Source organism: Conger conger, chromosome 1 (genome assembly GCF_963514075.1).
Source record: "Conger conger chromosome 1, fConCon1.1, whole genome shotgun sequence".
NCBI lineage: Eukaryota > Metazoa > Chordata > Actinopteri > Anguilliformes > Congridae > Conger > Conger conger.
The window spans coordinates 19,631,860-19,651,540 of NC_083760.1; the positions used below are offsets into that span (position 1 = coordinate 19,631,860).

The 19,681-nt window shown below is 42.6% G+C and overlaps 1 protein-coding gene across 6 annotated transcripts in view; it reads left to right on the forward strand.

Moving 5' to 3' along the window:
- LOC133107932 (pleckstrin homology domain-containing family G member 3) overlaps positions 1-19,445 on the forward strand; it is a 72,438-nt gene extending 52,993 nt beyond the window's left edge. For 5 of the 6 annotated variants that reach the window (XM_061217288.1, XM_061217271.1, XM_061217279.1 and 2 more), the window contains 16 exons: positions 1,569-1,669; positions 3,952-4,021; positions 4,161-4,207; positions 5,515-5,665; positions 5,791-5,922; positions 6,287-6,469; positions 6,565-6,657; positions 6,998-7,084; positions 7,200-7,233; positions 7,576-7,674; positions 8,454-8,486; positions 10,129-10,139; positions 11,490-11,861; positions 13,604-13,717; positions 14,432-15,974; positions 16,724-19,445. In XM_061217288.1, coding sequence (XP_061073272.1) covers positions 1,569-1,669; positions 3,952-4,021; positions 4,161-4,207; positions 5,515-5,665; positions 5,791-5,922; positions 6,287-6,469; positions 6,565-6,657; positions 6,998-7,084; positions 7,200-7,233; positions 7,576-7,674; positions 8,454-8,486; positions 10,129-10,139; positions 11,490-11,861; positions 13,604-13,717; positions 14,432-15,974; positions 16,724-17,712 — 4,059 coding nt within the window. In that variant the 3' untranslated portion in view covers positions 17,713-19,445. The remainder of the gene's footprint in view (positions 1-1,568; positions 1,670-3,951; positions 4,022-4,160; positions 4,208-5,514; positions 5,666-5,790; positions 5,923-6,286; positions 6,470-6,564; positions 6,658-6,997; positions 7,085-7,199; positions 7,234-7,575; positions 7,675-8,453; positions 8,487-10,128; positions 10,140-11,489; positions 11,862-13,603; positions 13,718-14,431; positions 15,975-16,723) is intronic. The other variant, XM_061217252.1, reaches the window with a different exon arrangement.
- Positions 19,446-19,681: the final 236 nt, after the last annotated feature.

Below are 19,681 nucleotides of genomic sequence, written 5' to 3' on the forward strand. Positions count from 1 at the left end.
CCGCCAGGAACCAGAATCCCATCCAGAACTGAGTGGGACAGTCAGACACTTCCCGGAGGGGATACAGGAATTGGGGAACATTTTCCAAGACCATGTTTTCCCAAAGACTGCTTTCCAAGACCATGTTTTAGCAGTGAAACGGATATATTGTACTTAGTCGTATTTCAGGGACTATGCATACATTTGGAAATAAATAACTAGGGGAGCCTGGAACCTGATATTTCACATCTGCCACACTCTCCCCACCCATCACCGAGACATAAAAAGACGTATTTCCCGCATCGTTGGTGTACGTCTGAAGGAGTGTGAAAGAATGTACCGTGCACGTGAAGCAGAAAGGGCCACTCCACACCCACAGCCTGCACGGAGCCACCCAAGTGAAGAAGATGGGTTTGAGCAGCGCCGTGCCCCGCCAAACACCATTTGTCACAGATAGCCTGCGGTCGCAGCAGCTGCTTGTCGTTGTGGTCGTGAAGCACCTCGGGGATGTTTTCATTGCGCCATTTGATTTGTGTCGAGGCAGTCGAAGCAGAAGTGAAACGCCTAAAGGATTACCGCAGGTTGCACCCTGGTAGTCTGTTATCTCGACCCGTTTCAGACAATAGAATGGCAGCATTCCCGAGCGGTTCTTATCCACCCAAGATTTTGGCGCTGTATGTGTATAAGAGTAAGGGAGGCAAGATTAGAGGCGGATACAGTCGCTTAGGGTCTGAAGTCTCAGCTTGCCTCTCGTCTAAGACCTTGAGAGAAATATTCAACAAACTAGAGTAAACAGGTTTTCTTATCAAGTCATCATTCGCATGTACCCAAGCTACCTGAGCACTGTTACTTAATCATGCAAGTTTGGGCACCAAACATAACAAGTTCAGTTCTGTATAGAACATTGCTTCTGAAATGATATGGAACTTACAATGACAACTAAATTGTTATGACGGCACTGAAATCTACTTTCCTCTGAACTATCAGTAACCGGTTGATCATGGGAGAGGAACAGAGTATAGAGAGAGACCACTGGACTGAGTTTAGCCAGCTTTCATCTCTGGCTTGTTGATATAAGTACTGAAACAGAACTTGTATTGATTATATTAGAAATGACAACATGCTGAGCAGAGTGTCACTTCCCGTCTGATCCCAGAATAAAATCCTTACACAAGAACTATAACTGTGAATATGTCAACTTTGGTTACCTGTCCAATGTTTCCATGGGGAAATATGTATTCACTGTATTTTATGATCAGTTATAAGTAATTAAAGCATAACTGTAATAGTGTCACTGAAAGGCTTTATCTGTTGTGTACACACTCCCTCTACTGACCTGAAGAAAGAAATGCATCACATCTATGGTCACAATGCTTGCGTTTGACAATTTACTACTTATTATGTTATGAAGTAAATGCTTGACCAGTCGCAGTCATAACTGTTTTTAATTCAGTTGCCTGATTTGTATACATGTCTGTATAGTAATTACTGGTTTGGTGGTAAAAAAAACAACAACAATATACGGATGTTTACATAAAGTCTGGTAAGCCCTGTAATCATCTGACCCTATGACCTCGTTTGTGTTGTAGGACTACCTGGCCCATATCATTGACATTGGTGACCTGCCCATCAGGCCTGAGCAGGTGTCTGACCTGTTTGGAAACATTGAGGACATCTATGAGTTCAATAGGTAAGAAGTTATTACACTTATTCTCTTGTCAGACACCATCATGGAGGTTGTTTAAGGTGGCATTTTAAATATGTTTTCTTTATTTTATTCCCATTCAGCAGGTTGTGTAATCCAGTGAGATTTACCATTCAAACACTGCGCAAAGATCGGTATCCTTGTCTGAAGCGAAGCAACGCGCGCAATAACTGGAAATTTAATATTGAGCATTTCCCTATTGACCATTATATTAAGTTACAAAACTGTCCTTATGAGCTTTGACCTACTTTACGTTTTATATGCATTCATATAGTAACCTATTTACTGTGATTTAAAAAAGCCCTCATGGTTATACACCCAATTCCCATTAATACCCAATTATTTTTAGTTAATCTTTTTAATGAGGCTGATTTTTTTTGGCAGAGTGGAATTTGAAAATAACATGCGTCTATTATGATTATTTTGAAGGCCTGCAAGAATCAGCAAAAAACAAAAGGCAAGGCCGAATTGACCTGAGAGAGGTTATTTCAATTTACACTGATCACAAATAAATGTACTGTGGTCACAAATCCACCATATCCACTGTTTCCACATCTTTTGTGAAGGTGTTTACACAGCCCAGACTATGGCGCTATTTCTATGCAACTATTTCTGTGTTGGCAAATGCATTCTGAGAAAAATAGTTGGTGAAGTATACCTGAAGTAACCATTGAACTATACTTGAAGTATAATTACATTTTATGTCAAGTATGCTTATTGTACTATTTTATCACAGGGTGACACATCCCAGAATAGCATTGAGGGTCACAGGGAGGCAAAGCCAGGCATGTTTTTAAAATGTAAATGCCATGGCGTTGTCTCACACCCCCATATTTTCCATGCTTTATAAAGCTGCTTTGTAAAAACGAAAATGTTCTCGGCTGACTGGCAGCTTTTTATTTTGGTCATGGCTTGATCCATGCCGTGGCTTGAATTTCTTCCACAGCGACCATTGTCATGTAGCACCTGCTGGCGAGGTTGTCCCAGCTTTGGTCTACTGTTACTGCACCCCAGCCACTGCTGGTGAACTTGAGGAACAGACTTATGTGGATAATACAGCGACTGAATTGGAAGAGTTATTCCCTTTTGTGTAGATTTTATTTGGAAATGGATCATTTACATGGATATTATCTTCGCGAAAGGAAGGACGTTTTACTAGAAGGCCGTTAATGAAAGCTGTAAAACACATTACAGATGAACACAATAGAGTACTGCTCAGGGACGTGTGCCAGCGCTCCACTTCTCTCTTAAATGTTAATATGAAGAGAGAGCACTGACTGCATTTCTGCTTTAGCACTGCTTTGAGAAGCGTACACAGTCTCGCTGAAAAGCATAAACATCGAATATAGACACACATTTTGCCATTTTCTATTTTTTGTCACACAGAATTCAAATCGGAATATAATACATTGAAATACGTATTTGTCCCCAGTAGCCTACTGTTTTCTTTTTTTTAAACCAGGATATTGTACAGTAGAATGATGCCTGTTCTGAGAAACTGAAGAGGCATACAACGCAGAACCAACCCTTTCTGAGCTCCGTACTTAAGCCTTTTCTCATCCTGCATGTTGTATCAACGTTGTGTTCCTCCGGCCCAGGCCTGTCCGCACAATGCTGTCTTGGTCTTCTCATTGGATCTGTGTGTCCCTTTACTTGATTGACAAGCCTTCAGTTGTGCTTGCTGGGGCCTGCTCTAAGACTCCAATGTTGTCTCCATGTGCTGACAATAACTGTATGTGGGTAGTGACCTCAAAATGGGCTTGTGTGCTTTTCAATGCTGCCGTAGCAAATTTTTGTGTTGTCATCCTTCATTATCCAGTGGATGGAGCGGGGAGCGCTTTGTTTGCTTGGGATGACCTTGGACGGTAAGAGTAGTGGTTGAATTTGTGCATGCCGAGGTTGAAGTTCTGTTTGCAGTGGCTCTTGCGTGGGCTTTCTTCTCCAGTGCGACGTGTTAATGGAGGCTTTTCCCCCTGTGTGTGTCCTCCATTCGGGATTATCCCTGTGGGACTATGGGCTCTGTGCAGTCTGCCCAAAACAATCAAATATTGCTCTTTGAGTGGAACAGCATTATTACCAATGGTTGAATAGTAATCACTAATGGAGGGCTTGTAGCCACTGAAAACTGCTCCTTAGAGGCTGTATTTGTGCATTGGGACCAGTGGTGTTGCTGTGAGCAGTCTTTTTTTTTCTTTTTTTTTGTCATTTGCCTCACAGGCTGTTGGACTCAAAGACTATACTGACTGTGCCCCCTTTTGCCTTTACAGTGAGCTCCTGCAGACTCTGGTTATGTGTGAGAACGACCCTGTGGCCATCGCCAGGTGCTTTGTGGACAAGGTGTGCAGAATTCATTCTGAAGCTGACAATCACTGTTCCTTACATCTCATGATTCATTTTCTAATCTGGTGCATGCGTGTGACGAATTGTTGGGGAAGACAGGGGTCCAATTTTTAAAAATGTTGTCTTCTGTTCACAGAGCGACGATTTTGAAATCTACACGCAGTACTGCACAAACTACCCCAAGTAAGTGAGCGACAAGTAACTTGAGTTTCAGCTGATTGGTGGGGTAGTCTGAGCCCCCACCTTTGTTGCGTGATGTGATGAATGGGGAGGTCATGTGATGCACACGAGGGTCATCACATGATTAGGAATACTCAATGAGACCACTGCAGAGGGAAACGTCAGTCCTTCCTGCACACTTAGCCTGTGCCACTTGAACCTGGAGATGCCCTCCATTGACCACAACCTATTCTGTCCTGACCTGACTGTAATTCTACTTTTCATTCCTTGAATGTACTTACCACTGGAGCATGAAAGCGATTTTGTGCTGCCTAGCATTCATATACTTACCCAGCCTGGGAATCCTGGCAGGACTTCCACGGCACAGCTGCCATGTTTGCTTAGCATTTAATGTCCTCCATAAACCTCTTATGCTAAAATGGCTATTGCTGAAGCTTAAAGATAAGCCTTATGATTGATGTCTATGTGCCACCTACTGGTAAAACATGTCACTGCATGGGCTGCATCTGCCGTTACTTCATTGAAGTGACAGTGACTGATATGGCAGACTGGCATACGTGTGCCAGTACATAAACCAGGCAACATCACCACAAGCTTCAATTTATTTGTATAACAAAACTGCAAAGGATAAACTTCACAAATTAACTCTATTTCTGGGATGTAAAAGACTTCAGACTGTTAGAAACAAGACCCAGTTGGCTGTGTGGCATCTGCCGGAAGCAGATGTACTGGAAATGTATTGAATTGTCAGCAGTTCCCAGTGTCTGTTCGGCGCCATTTGATAATATTTTTGTTTTTAAATCACTGGGCGGCTGGCCTGGTTGTCACTTTTGGCAGAGTTTCAGTTCAGAGAGTAAGGCTGGGGATTCTGCACACCATGTGACTCCCCCACCTACACAGTCTCTTGCAATTGGTTATTCAAGTCTGGGATCCAGCCAGAGCATTGTGCCGAAAAGCCAATAGGAGTGAATCGTTTATCATACACAATTCAGTAAGTTTTAAGCCTAGTTAAGACCAAAACATTGTGACATGGCGAGCTGCAACCAGTGACAGTGGTGTTTTAAAACTCACCGCCTGTGATTAGATTGAATCACTTGCAGTGACATCAGACATCTGAGACTGGTAGTTCACGCTCCTGCAACTCCTCTCTGCAACATTCTGAAATGGTTTCATTGCACTGCTAGTCTTTTATCTGAACTGGGCGTTAGAGCTCTGTGCGGCCCAGCTGAAATAAACCAATGGATTTGCATATGTGTATGTTTTGTTCACCTGTATCTAATCGATGCTGTTATTTTCTTTTCTGCCTGCAGCTCCGTTGCTGCTCTAACGGACTGCATGAGGAGCAAGGCCCTGGCCAAGTTCTTCCGGGACCGTCAGGCCTCCTTGAAACGTTCACTACCGCTGGGCTCCTACCTGCTGAAACCAGTGCAGAGGATCCTCAAATACCACCTGCTGCTTCAGGTATGCTCCCTTCCGTAGCCTCTCCCAGCTTCCTCAATGTCACTCAGCAAGGCTGGGCATCAGTTCACTGTGTGGAGTTAGTCCCCATGAGCCATGCATGACTCCCCTATCCTCTGCCCCTGCAGGAGATCGCCAAGCATTTTGACCCTCAGGAGGAAGGCTACGAGGTAATCGAGGAGGCCATCGACACCATGACGGGCGTGGCCTGGTACATCAACGACATGAAGAGGAAGCACGAGCACGCCGTTCGACTGCAGGTGTGTGGCCTGTGCTTCCACACATTCATACAGTGTGCTTCGTACACACACACACACACGGCAAACACTGAGCCTTGTTCCATATCCACTGTGAATATTATCATGGAGCAGGAAACTAGCTTTTTGTACTTTTCTGACCTTTTCATTTTTCAGATGAAACGATGCCACAAACAAGCAAAGGGATATTTCAGCCAAAAGAAGTCTGTATAGATTCAGTAAAGAAGATACCAGGCAGATTGTAGTGCAGCCTTGGCAAAATATAAATCATATGAGTAATAAAAGGAAGTAAAGAATATGAGTATGGCTTTCTATTGGCAAATTGATTTCATGCATATATTACTACCCCCCCCCCATTCTTGCATAGGAGGTCCAATCACTGCTCATCAATTGGAAAGGGCCTGACCTCACTACCTATGGGGAGCTGGTCCTGGAGGGAACGTTCCGGGTCCACCGTGCCAAGAAGGAGAAGACGCTCTTCCTCTTTGAAAAGATGCTTATCTTCACCAAGAAACGAGGGGAGCACTATGTCTACAAGTCACACTTCTCGGTAAGGGCACTCGAGTGAAGTGCCATCGGCATTGCCATGAGAAATATGTGGTTTCACCATCCTGTTTGTAATGTGGGCCATCTCTGCCGTCTTAGTGCTCCACACTGATGCTGATCGAAAGTGCCAAGGACTCCCTGTGTTTCAGCGTCACCCACTTCAAGCACCCCAAGCAGCCTCAAACAGTACTGGTGAGTGTGCGCAGCGACTGGGCTGAAAGAGCTTTCCCTTTATAGCAAACACTGTCTTTATTTTGCAGATGTGTTTGCAGTTGCACATAAAAAAACCCATCAATGTTAACTCCACTAATGCTATTGCTTACGTGTTACTGTTACGTGTTCTCTTTTACTACTGGGTCACATAAAAAATTTGCTTTCATTAAGATTAATTTGTAGGTTTGAGTTAAAATATTGCAAATATTGTCTCGTGTGATAAATTTATCAATGTTCAATGTATTTATTTCAATACATAAAGGCCACAGACTACCAACGAGTACTTTACAGTTTCCTTTTTTATTCTATTTGCCTACAGGCTAAGACTGTTGAGGAGAAAAGACTGTGGGCTCATCACATAAAGAGGCTCATTTTAGAAAACCACCATGCCATTATTCCACAAAAGGTATGTGTGCATATTTTACAAGGTTTTTTAACAAGTTTCTGTACTACACATGTTAACAAAGTGTTGACTTGTTTTTTTATTGTTTTTAACAGTTTTTCATTCATGTTTCCTTCAGGCTAAAGAGGCTATTCTAGAGATGGACTCCATATGTGAGTATCAGCTGAAATATGCTTGCTATTAATAGAGACTTTTCTTCCCTTATCTGTATTCATTTCCCAAGACAGACCAGAATGAAATATTTGCCGACAATGTAACAGAGATTAGCATTGCTGATGTGGAGGTTAAAAGGATTTGGGAATAAAAGCTCCAGAAACACAATAATTGAGGGTTGAAAATTAAATGAAATGAAAATGGTGTGGGAACTGAGTAAAATGGTGAGAGTCGTATAGTGGTGTCATAGGCCGCAGGGATGCATACAGTAGATATATTACAGGGAAATGTCTTATCCCTTTGGCTGATGAGTGTACTTAGTGCAGCTTCTCTCTTCCCAGACCCATCGAAATACCGGTACAGTCCAGAGAGACTGAAGAAAGTGGTGTCTCAGTCAGAGGACTTCCCAGGTGGAGAGCGGCAAGGAAGGCGGCGGTCAGGTGACTTTCCCTCCCCTCTTTTCAACTTTAAACTTCTGCTCTCATGTCTCATCTGCTAGACTGAACATTCTCTCGTCTGGACTGGTGAAATACCCAGGTTTTGTTTTAAAAACAAATCCCTTCACTACCCCTACTTTTATCCAATATCCCCTAATCAATGTATGAATTCTCGGTCCATCAATCGCATTGGTGGGATTTTAAACAAGGGAATTTGTTAGAAAAGAGTCGCAACATTTTTCAATATTTAGCTGATGCCATAAGAAAAATTTGTGAGTCAATTACATTAAAGTAAGGTAAGACACAGATTGTGCAAGTTGCGCTCCTTAATCTATTTCGTCACCTCCTATCAACAAAAATATGAACAAGTAAAATGTCTCACAAGATCCTAGATAAAGTTACAACACACTGTTAATTAAACCAAGAATACTCTATTAATCTATTATTCCAAAGCCATAACATTCATACATACATTAACTGTTCTTAGAAATGTACATAATTTAAGTGAGAAAAATGATGTGTCTTGAGCCTTTGACTAGTCATGCAGCTCACTCAGTCAGTGTGCACTCAATAGGACTGCATTTTCCATCTTGGCTATTACCACTAACAGGTCGGAGGGCAATGTTTATAATGTGACCGGATTTCTTAATGAATTTGTTTACCGGGTTTGCGTCAAAACAAGGACAGTATTTAATCATCCACTGTAAACAATGATGCAGTGCTTATTTGTGTTTCACAACTCATTGACTATCATCTATCTCCATGTAATTTATTTCTTTCAGAACCAGCCAAGCAGATCATGAAGAACACCAAAGGTAAGGAAGTAATGGCATGTTCTATTTATTTTTCTGAAATCAGTGATGACGCCTCCACTCCAGTGCATTTACGACATGAGCGGGCTGCAGTAATTGAAAATTGTGATTCAATTTAAGAACCGGCTTCAGTTTGCGCTGCGTTTCTTTTCATCAGATCCTCACAGATCGTCACAGACCTAAGCTTCTTCACATAGAGCGAATGGCCCCTGACTAACCAGGATGGGTCATTCTTGGGAACACATTTCAGTTCCTTACCATGAAAGATGAGCCAGGACACACTTTCCTTAATTCTATCCAAGAACATATTTTCCTGGTGTCATTATAATCCAGGATTATTGCGTTCAGTTGTATCCCTGTCTCGCGCTCTACAAATAACAGATACATCGGCCTATAATTGGCATGGCAGAGTGGCAATTCAAATTCAGGCAGAATTGGTTTGATAATATAAAGTGCAGCTTAATTTATAAGATGATGACATTAATTGCAACCCTAGTTCTGCTCGTGTTTATTTTTGAGTTTTGAAGATGTTTGAGTCTCATTTTTATTTGCATTATATTTGGAGAAATAATTCATAGCACTGTATGTTTTTTCTGTGATAGCTTTTACCTGCCTGAAGAAGTTATAAATACCTTGATATAGGTTCCCAGTGACTGAATAAAACTGTACCAGATGTTGTTTGCTTCATAGTACTAAGCCTAGAGTGATGCGGGGTAAACGGTTTTTGAAATGAAGGCTACTTGCAGAAAGCCAAGCCACGAGGCCCCTTTCATAGACCTGCAGCCAGTGTAAAATAAAGGCCTAGTGACCAGCATGCTCCAGCACACAGGACCATCATGTTTCACCCACTGTCAATCCGGCTTCAAAGGCAGTTCAGTAGCAGACAGCCCCAGCACTGCAGTCCTCTTCTGCAGATCAAAGGCCAGGTTCTCTCCTTCCCTGCCCACGCAAATAATGATGATAATAACATGTTGCATTATTGAAAGTCTCCACGATGCTTTTGGTCTTTTCAGCTGTCACATTCGATTTTGGCCTCTGATCAGTAGGTTTGGTCTTTTGTGAATTTTAATTTGCCAGCCATGAAAGAGGAAGAGAAGCGGGTTCTGTGCGACCCTTTCTTTTTTCCCCCCTCCCACTGCCTGCAGTTTGGACGCAAGCTTAATGAAGTTGTCATTTTCATTTCTGTTTTTCTGGCTTCTGTGGTAATGGAGTGGGTGGGGGCTTGTCACTTGTGTTGAAGCTGATTTCGTTTTTGAAAGAAGGCTGTATTATTCATGTTATTTAATGATTAAAATATAAAAACCTTCATGGCATGAAGGTCCGTTCTTGGGCTTGAGCAGATTGGGAATGTGTAAATCACCAAATCTGTATTGAAGTTAAAAAAGGTAGCAGGCAGTCCTATTATTTTTAAATTTTATATTCAGAAGATTGGTTTGTACAGCTCTTAACAGATCATTGCTTTATTCAGCTCAGACCACATTTAAAGAGCATTGATGTTAACTCATCAGGCTATGATACCTTTTATATCATGCATTCTTATAAATCTTATCAAATATTTTTGATTGCTTTCTTTGTGTGATGCTTCAAATTTGATGTATTTTTTCTTTTTCTTATTTTCCCCCATTTACCTACATGAATTCTGCAGCCATGCTCAAGGTAAGCCCAGATAAGCCTGAACTCCAGTACATGTGTTTACTCTTCTGTGCTGTTTCTCATTAATGGATTCAGGCCGATTCCGGGTTCAACAAATATCCGGGTAACAGTGAGTGTGACTGCCAATGTGCATCAGGAAGATAACCGTCATGTGTGTAATAGGAATGAAGGTCCAGAAGTGGTCGTGTACTGTCTGGTGGCAAGGGCCAGGCAGAAATTGAAAAGAAAGTGCAGACCTCAAAGCTATTTAAAGGTATACCTGAAGACGGTCATGAATGGTGAAGGTCCTCGGTTTAATCCATTAAATGCAGGGACATGTTGTTTTCTAGTCCGATTTGAGGGTCCTTTTTCCAGCACCACTTGGAGACGTCAGCTTGCATGGACCACATTTGTGTCATCCACATTCCACACCCCCTCACCTCTGTTCTCATGCCAGGTCTTCATTGTGCCACTCTGTGCTTCTATAAATGTTTGACATATGTATCTTGCAGTTAAGCAAGAAACCAGATGAAATGGCAAAATATATATACTTTCCATTTATTTAGTACAGGATACTTTCATATATGCCTTTTTAATTTTAATTGGACATGGATTGACGGCTTGCTTCTCTTTGTCATAAATATAGTGATTATGCAGTTACAGAGCTAAGCTAATTTACCCTCCTGTGCTCATACACTCCAAAGGACTTTGGTCCTGAAAAATAGAAAATGTGTGATTTGGTTACTTTTGCAGGTGCAACAGAAAGTTGTTTCTATCTGGAGAAAAAGGAGTAAAACCGGATAGCAACAGACAGAAATACGCCTTTAGCTATTTGGAGAGTTCAAATATGACTGTACAGTTGGCAGATACACAGAGACACTGAGTGAACAACTTCGAGCAAGTGGTGTCAGAAGAAATTGATCAAATCTAAAAAAAAAAAAAAAAAAAACAGTCTCAGTAGATACACAAGTATAAAGAATGCTTTCTGTAAATTGGACTCTCCAAGGACAAAAGAGGAAAGAGACCTGTTTTAAAAAAAGTGCAGACTGTACAGATGTAATCGGCATATCCACTCTCGCAATTACATATATTATGTCTTTGCCTGCACCAAAATCCGGATTGTCCAATCTTAAAGTAAAGCATAACCATGGAATTAAAAAATGGTAATGAAAAGGGATTGTATTATGAAGGACATTCAGATTATTTATATTAACTTTTTCGTACCTGACAAGGCACTGGATCAAATACATTTTATTTTCCAGTTTCTTAGACCTTTTTGTGTCTTTTTAAAATATTAATGCAGCTGCAATCAAATTGCTTCCAATTGAACCAGCCTTGCGATAACGACGGAAAATGTCTGAATTCACACTACAGCACGCAGACAGTGAAGGAATGCTGCAGGCCCGCAGGAGCTCTCTGCAGGCTGCCGCTAGTGTCAGCACCCTGGCCTCAAGCGTAGACGAGCCTGAGGCTGAGAGGCCTAGTCTGGAGGACGATGAGGAAGAACTGGGCCAAAGGCAGGACACACCCGAGCGGCTGAGTCCTAGTGACAGTGAGGAGCCTAGGCCAGGGACGCCACCCTGTGAGGGTGGGGTGGAGCAGGAGGAGGAGGAGGAGGGGGAGAGTGACAAGGACGATATTCTGATGGGGGACGACCAGGTAGCCGACTTTGCCAGCTCAATGCTGGCAGCCATCTCCTGCTGGCACTATAGGGCCAGGGCTTTGCTTTTCACTCGGTTTACAACGGTGAGGCTCTCTGCCACCAACGGGCTTTCTATTTTCCCATCCCATCCCCCCCTACCATCACTGCCTGGCCGTTCATCATCATTCGCTTGTGCTTTCATACCGCGTCATGTCATAATCCGCTAACACGAGTGGAAACGCACTGCGCTGACCAACATTTGCTAATCAATGCATGTCGATGTTGCATGGATCATCTCTTTCTCCGCTTCCCACATTAATCAGTGCATGGTGGACATAACCTACCAGGAAATATGAATCAAGAACCGTTGTTGAATTTGCACGGTCTTGGCACAAAACGAGGGTGGCTACCCGATCTCTGGTGTGATATATTACAAGTTTTTACCAGAAAAGGCATTACATTGCATAGAATGTAATGACATGCACATCCGTGCCATACAGGGATGTAGTATTTGGTGTCATCACAAGCCTTGGAATAATGAGGTTTGTTTAAAGTTGACACTAAATTTCATATCCCCATTAATTAGTTCTCTCCACGGTCAGTTATTTCACAAATGCTGGCCATTGAAGGTGAACTTGACTTTATACAAAGTAGTTACTGTAATTCCTGAAGCTGGTTGGAAACAGTTCCATCATTAGTGGGTTTCACCCTTCTTCAAAACTTGGTGTTTCCCAGGAAGAGGTGGTCACCCTGTATTTTTAAACCTCATTACTGGCTTGCTGTGTCAATGTCTTTCCTGCATGAATGTTCAGACTCAATACCTTCGTCTCTAATTGTCATAACTTGCAACTTTGAATCTTGTGTGGAAATATTCAAGAAATACAAATCAAAGAGGATGTAAATTTGTGTTTAGATGGTGCAATGTATGCATTTTTCTAATAAACCTCTTGAGCATATGTAATATTATATACAATGTGACCATGTATAATGGTTTCCTACAGTGCCTTGTGTGATACAGAAACGGCATGTAGACATTCAGAAACCAAAGCTCTAATTGTTAGCTGCTTTTATCACTCTAAAGTAGGGTTAAATTAACATATTTAATGAACACTGACCAATACATTTTGGGTGGGTAATTTGCAATGTGATCTATTGTATATTAATAGAATTAAACCTCTTTGAAGTTACACAACCTCTCACAACAAATGCCACAAACTGTAAATTTTGGATAAAAAATTGTGAAGGATTTCATAGCCTGCTGTACCTGGAGCCCTCATTAATTAGTTGGTGTGATAGTGACTCAGCAGACTTTTTTACTTTACTGTAAGGCCTAGTTTTGAAGCATTGGTTGTAAGTAAGTCTCGTACAAGTAGTCAACCAATTGATTGGGCTAATGCATCTCCTCTTTCTTAACAATAGATCAGTGGGTCTTCAGAATTAATGCAAAACATCAAAGGTGAATTTGCCTGTAGTCCTTAAAATCTGATGCATTTAGCCTCTGGCAACAAAAGTAGCTACAGATTTCCTTTTTGATTTTTAACATTTCAAAGGCAGTTTTGCCCAGTTTTAATTAGTAAAATATTAATTATTTATTGAAATTATTTAATGAAAATATCCCTGTTCCTGAAACAACAAATGGATGTACCACTTATATAGATGCAAGCTTTCTTAGATAATTTATCTAGTCCTGCACCAGTGTCTTACATATAAAAACCATTAGTGTACTAAAAGAGCCTTAACTGTCTCTGTGTTTGAAAGATTAACAAATCCTGTAACATGTTAAATCTTCTATATCCCACAATGCTTTCCTTCATCCATTTGCCACATGTTCTGATGTTACTGTAAGGATGAAGATGGGTGTGACATCACTGAAGAGCATGACCTCAAGATGGAGGATAACCAATCGTCTGGTCAGGAGGATACATCTGCGACAGCGGTTGGTGGTTCCCAGACTGAAGAGGTGAGCCTGTGTTTGGAGTTTGGACAGGGGGGATTGGGGAGATAATTCTCTGTGGTTACAAGAACTGACAGTGTGGTTTCATGTGAGAAGCAAAGAGTTTAAAGTCATGGTTCTTTCGCCCCCACACCCACACTGAATCTTCAGTAGACCCAAAAACTTGAATACTGCGGTTCTTTTCTCCCCCATTTGGTCCTATTGCTGTCATGTCTTTCCTGAAAATTGTTGCCTGATTTTGTAAATCTCCACTATTTAAACTCATTATTGCTAAAAATAGAATTCCTAAAAGGGGTTCATTCCTAGTTCTGTCCTGTTTACATATTCCACAATCCGTCCTTTAGTAATGCACAGTGTGGCAGGGAGCCCTCTTATGACCATGAAATTGGCTTCCTCGTGTGTGGCTGCCTGTCATCAATTCCGGTGGAGTCTGGTAGATTATGCCTTTTCTGGGTTCTGTGCAATGCACCTGTTCTACAAACAAGCATCGGTCTCACAGTCTTATCTCCTGCTCACAGCTCTGGCCAGTTCCTGTAGACTGTTGTCCCGTTGGAGTGTACCCTCCTCAGCTAGTCTTTTAAATGAGCTGTTTATGCATTTATTTGTTTGCGTTTGAGTTCATATCAGAGTAGCAGAAAAATAAATTGTGACACTGTGGGTCCATGTTACTCGTTGTGTTACAGTGCTGTGCTTACTGTCACTCCTGTCTTCCCTTTTTAGGCCCCTGGAGAACAGCTGCCTTCTCAGTCTGGGGCAACAGAGGAGCATGAGGAAGGTGCCATCTCAGATATAGAGCATGTTGCCGTGGCCATCCTGCCCCAAGACTCATCTGCAGACCCAAAGATGGCAGAGCATGAGGAGGAAGAGGACGAGGTGGAGGAAGATGAGGTGGAGGATGAGGAGGAGAAGGCAGAGACCCCACCTGTCCACCAGCAGGCGGAGGTGAAGGCCCTGAGCAGTGGGGAATCTTCTGAGGAAGAGGAGGAAGAGGAAGCAGCACCCAAGGTGAAACCCAGCAGTATCCTCCCTCAGTCCGTGCTGGACCAGGCTAGCATCATCGCCGAGCGCTTCGTCAACCTGTCGCGGCGCGAGAGCCTCATCGCTGACGACGTGCGCTCTCTTAGCTGCCCCTCGCCCCGGCTGGGCAGCAGAAGCGGCAGTGCCCTCAGCCTCAGCACAGAGGTCCAGGACAAAACGCAGAGGTTCACCAGCACTGCCTCTGAACCCCCGGCAAGCCTCCAAGACCTGCACACTCCCGTGGTCGACACAACCACACTCTCCTCAAGCACGGACAACCTTTTTGAGGTGGACCGAGGATCGCTTAGACGGCGGGACTCCACCCTCTCCAAGCAAGACCGGCTGCTCATCGACAAGATCAAAAGCTACTATGAGTACGCCGAGCACCAGGATGCCAGCTTCAGCATCAAGCGCAGGGAGAGCCTGTCCTACATCCCCGCCGGCCTGGTGAGGAATCTGAGCAGCCAACTCAACGGTAAACCCAGGGACGAGTCCGTAGCTACCGAGACGAGGGGTGCTCCCAACGTCCGCCCTGCTTCTTGGGCAGTGTTTAACCTTCCAGGCTTTGGTAAAGACCAGAAGACAAAGCCCTCTGAGCTGGACACTGTTGTGTCCGTAGATAGTCAAAACGCTAAGGCCGGATCCCAGAGTGTCGAGGAAGAGGAGTTCCGGCCCTCCTCTGAAATGATCAAGGTGTGGCAGGAGATGGAAATGGAGGTCAACGGGACCCTGACAGAACCTTCAGAGGCATCAAAAACCAGGGAGGGGAGCCAATGCAGGGAAGCTGGCCCAAGCCTGAACCAGAATGACTCATCCGACAAAGGCAAACCAGAAGCCGAATACAGTGAGCCGTTGATGATCTTTGAAGAGTGTGACCTCAGCACGATTTCAGAGGAGTCCTCAGTCTCTCCAGTCTCTCCAGCTGTTAAGGCCTCACCAGGTAGGGAGGTGGGTCTGGGGCATCCAGCAAGCCAGAAAGAGACCCACAAGCCCCAGCCAGAGGTAAGGGTACCCCGGGCACCCATCCCTAGGGTCATAAGCCTTAGGGCAAACATGGAGGAGGACCTGCTCCTGCAGGACGTGGAGAAGATGAAGAATAAGGTGTTCCAGTTGGCACGGCAGTACAGCCAGCGCATCAAGAACAGCAGGCCAGTGGTGAAACAGAGGGGCAGGGAGGCAGAGGGCCAGTTCAGTTTGAGGAACCTGCCCTCTGTCCAGGAGGAAAGGCTGGAGAAGGAAGACAAAGGTAGGACTGCAGTCTCCATTTAATGATGACTTCGTATGTGCAAATTTACCAAGAGTTAAGCCATTGAGGTTTCAAAATGGCATCCAGGTTTTTTTTATCCCCATAAGGCTACAAAGACAAGGCTTCTAACCAGGGCACATTCTCTTAGTGGGGTACATAAAACGTCTTTCTCTTCCCTCTAAGTCTGAGAATAGTCTATTTTATAACATTCTGTAACATGTTTTGAGGATTTTTTACCCTTTTCATCACAAATTAATTTTATTATTATTAATTTTTTTATTTGCCAATGGTAATTTTTCATATTTGTCAAGACAGCCCATGAAAGAAGGCTGTGGTGTTTGCTGTCACCACCAATTGTTTGCTCATCAAATGTTGCTGGGCCAAAAATAATGAATGGGCCTGAAGAGGAGGAAACCAGGAAGGAGAGACCTTTTCACAAAAACACATTTCCATTGTGTCTGCTCTCTCTGTATTTCATATGATTAGTCTGAGTGGCTGTTAAATCACAATTAAAAACATAAATGGACACTGTACTCATCTCGTTATGCATTTTCTTTACTCTCATTAAGACATGCCATCTCAAAAGCATCTAAAGGACTGGTCACTACCTGTTGTATGAAGGGCAAACTGCTTTATCTTCATTTAAAATCTAGTTATTATTTTAATATATATGTTATTTGACATTATTTTGTTTCATATACAGTATTTTGCAATTAAAATCATATTTTCTCTCTCGGTCTTTGTTTTAGGTAAGCCCACCCTGACACTGCCCGTCAACTCTTACGACAATGTGATTCTACAGGAGTTGAAGTCACCCAGTTCGGCCAACACCCCAAGGTCTGTGGGAAGCCCCCGTGTCCTGTCCCCCAGCCCTCTTCGCTCAAAGAGCCCCCTAAGTCCTGTGCAGACTGAGAACTTCAACTGGCCAGACGTGCGCAGGCTGCGGTCCAGATACGGCCGCCCTAGCCCTGAGAGAACCCCGCCTCATGTCGCACCCGTGAACCGCAGCACCTCCGTGCCTGAGAAGATGCTGGACTCTGCTACAGCTAGATCTGTGTGGAGGCACTCCAGCTACTCTCCAGGCTCCAGCTACTGTGCCTCATTGGACACAAAGACAGCCTCCCACACCCCCTCCGTGTTCCCGGCCTACAGGCCCCATCTGAACAAAGCCTCCACCGAGGAGGGCAGACCCAGTCAAATCTGCAGATCAAGCTCCCTGGATCAGAGGCTGGGCACGCTGGACGTGAATGAGCTGAACCATCTCCAGAACAATGAGGCTAGCAGCAGTTACTACATCTCTGGCCAGGCCCCATTGCCTGACCAGCATAACGTCATCATTGTGGAGAAGCATGACAGGGCTCACAGGGAGTCATCAGGGGGAGAGAGAGAGGATGATGAGGGAATGGAGATGAAGGATGAGGGGGAGCCTGACAAGAACTATGTGCAAATCCGCTCACCCACCTCCCGAGAGAAAATCTCTATCATGGCTGTCATTGACCGTTGCAGGGCCTACCAGGAGTCTGACGAATACAGACAGAGGGAGGAGGGTGTGGCAAAGGCTGACCAGGCCACTGAAAGTGTGAAGGCAATAGACCAAGACCAAGGTCCACTCCCCAATGAGTTGGACAGTTCCAAACATTCCCTTGTGAATTCTAGCAAAAAGATTGAGAGTAGCCAGCACAGCTTGGTGAAGAACCTAAGAGAAAAGTTTCAGAACATGAGTTCAAACCCACTTTAAGTTTTTCTAGAACATTTATTTAAGTTCAGACGAGGTATGAGCCTTGAATTTAGCCTACTATCCTTTTGTTTTCCTAACTTTTTTTGGCTTAGTCTGACCTTTTGTGTACATAAGTAAGTGTAAAATACTGAAATGGAATGAATGTGCTCAAGTTGTCAACCTTATGTGCAGGTTACTGTTGCAGCTTACGTATAAAAGCAAGTCAACCTCATAATGTGCCAGTATACACATGGAAATCATTTGTCAAATTTCTACCTGGTAACATTTTGCCTTCATCCTCTCATGTCTACATTTTCCGTATTAACTTGATCTCACAAGTTAATCATGACAAAATTATGAACTAAATTTTGTTTCACATTTTATGTTTTAATCTGCTTGTTTACCATACAGTGCTCTGTGCAAATTTGAAAGGATACTGAGCAATTATACGAGTCATAACAATATGAATTACTTGGTTTTAGTGCAGGATGAAATGTAGTTTTGGAAAATGTAAATATTTGTATATTTGCTCATAACTCTGGATATTTCAGTTGTAAAGAATATTTATTCATTCATGTGGTTGTTTGTGGTAGTGGGAGTGGTGCTTACATACTTTAATCACATACGTATGTAAATATGGGGAAGTAGGTAAATAAGTTTCATTTCTCTGTTTAGTCGAGCTGTTTAAACCTCAAATGCTTTCCGTTACTGCTGTCAGTTTCCGACAAAAAAAATGTTTTTTGATTGGTCGCGATTCCATTGAAATCTGAAAATTGTTCAATGGTTTGAATTGCATTCAAACCTTAATTTACACTCTCAAGGAACTCTGAAACTGCTATACCTATGTAGAAATAACAGACACATGTCTGTGAAGTTTAAACAATACCATTGTGCGTCATTGATTGAACAGGATCTGACCACAAGCCAAGACCAAGAGATGCAATTTAGTCTGTTGAGGTGGAGTGTTGTAGCTAAGCCACTGCACCTACTGTTTGCATCCATGATCTGTGAGAATGAGAAACCTTTATTTATGTTTAAACAAAAACACCAGTTCCTTTTCACCTGACTCATATGAGTTGAACATAAAACACAAAATTTGGTTTTGTATTACATGTAAAAGCTATTCGATTGATTATGTTATTCAAAATATTTATATTAGTATATCTTTTTTTTTTTTCAACCAGACAATGGAAAAAGTACAGCAGATTCTGTTCAATCACTTTACACCTCTGCCCCTTATAAGTGAGTATCCTTTATATGAATGTGAAAAGCATATTGGCCTCAGTTAATATCATTAATATCAAGTGCAAAGACACGAGGCTGCAATCCAACTGATCCCAGCAGTCTGACAGAAGACTCTTTACTATTAGGAATTACCCATCATGACTTGACCTGTGGTGTGATTGTGCCAGTTTTGTAATTATTATATATATATATAGTTTGAGCTGTTGGTCAGTGGGGCTCTCCTAACCTGCACTGTGTATTCCACTATTTTCCACCACTCAAGACTGTAATTATTTCCATTATTTTTGGGACTAATTATTTCCCTTAATCATTGTATATTTCTCTCCTTATTTATTAAGTCGGTGTACATTTGATATACAATGATCAACTGTCTTTATACTGTATACATATCTACCTATATATATTGTATTCTATCCCATATCAGAAACTTACTGTACAGAAATGTTGTCATTGTTGTTTCCCGGAAGGGGCATACATTCCGTATTAAAACAACCAATGTTTGACCTTGACTATGATAGTGGGGTTTTTTTGTCCATTCAAAGCAGTCCTGCTCGTAACACACATGTCCCAGTAGTGGGTATGCATTTCATGGAGACATTAACATTTGAAGCAACAAAAAACTTTGCTTCTTTAAGTCCAATGTCATTTTAAATATTTACCTTACAGAAAATGTGATATTTTGTTGAATTTTGACAATAGGCAATATTATTATCAGCTTTGTGGGAAACCCTGGTGTAAATAAGAC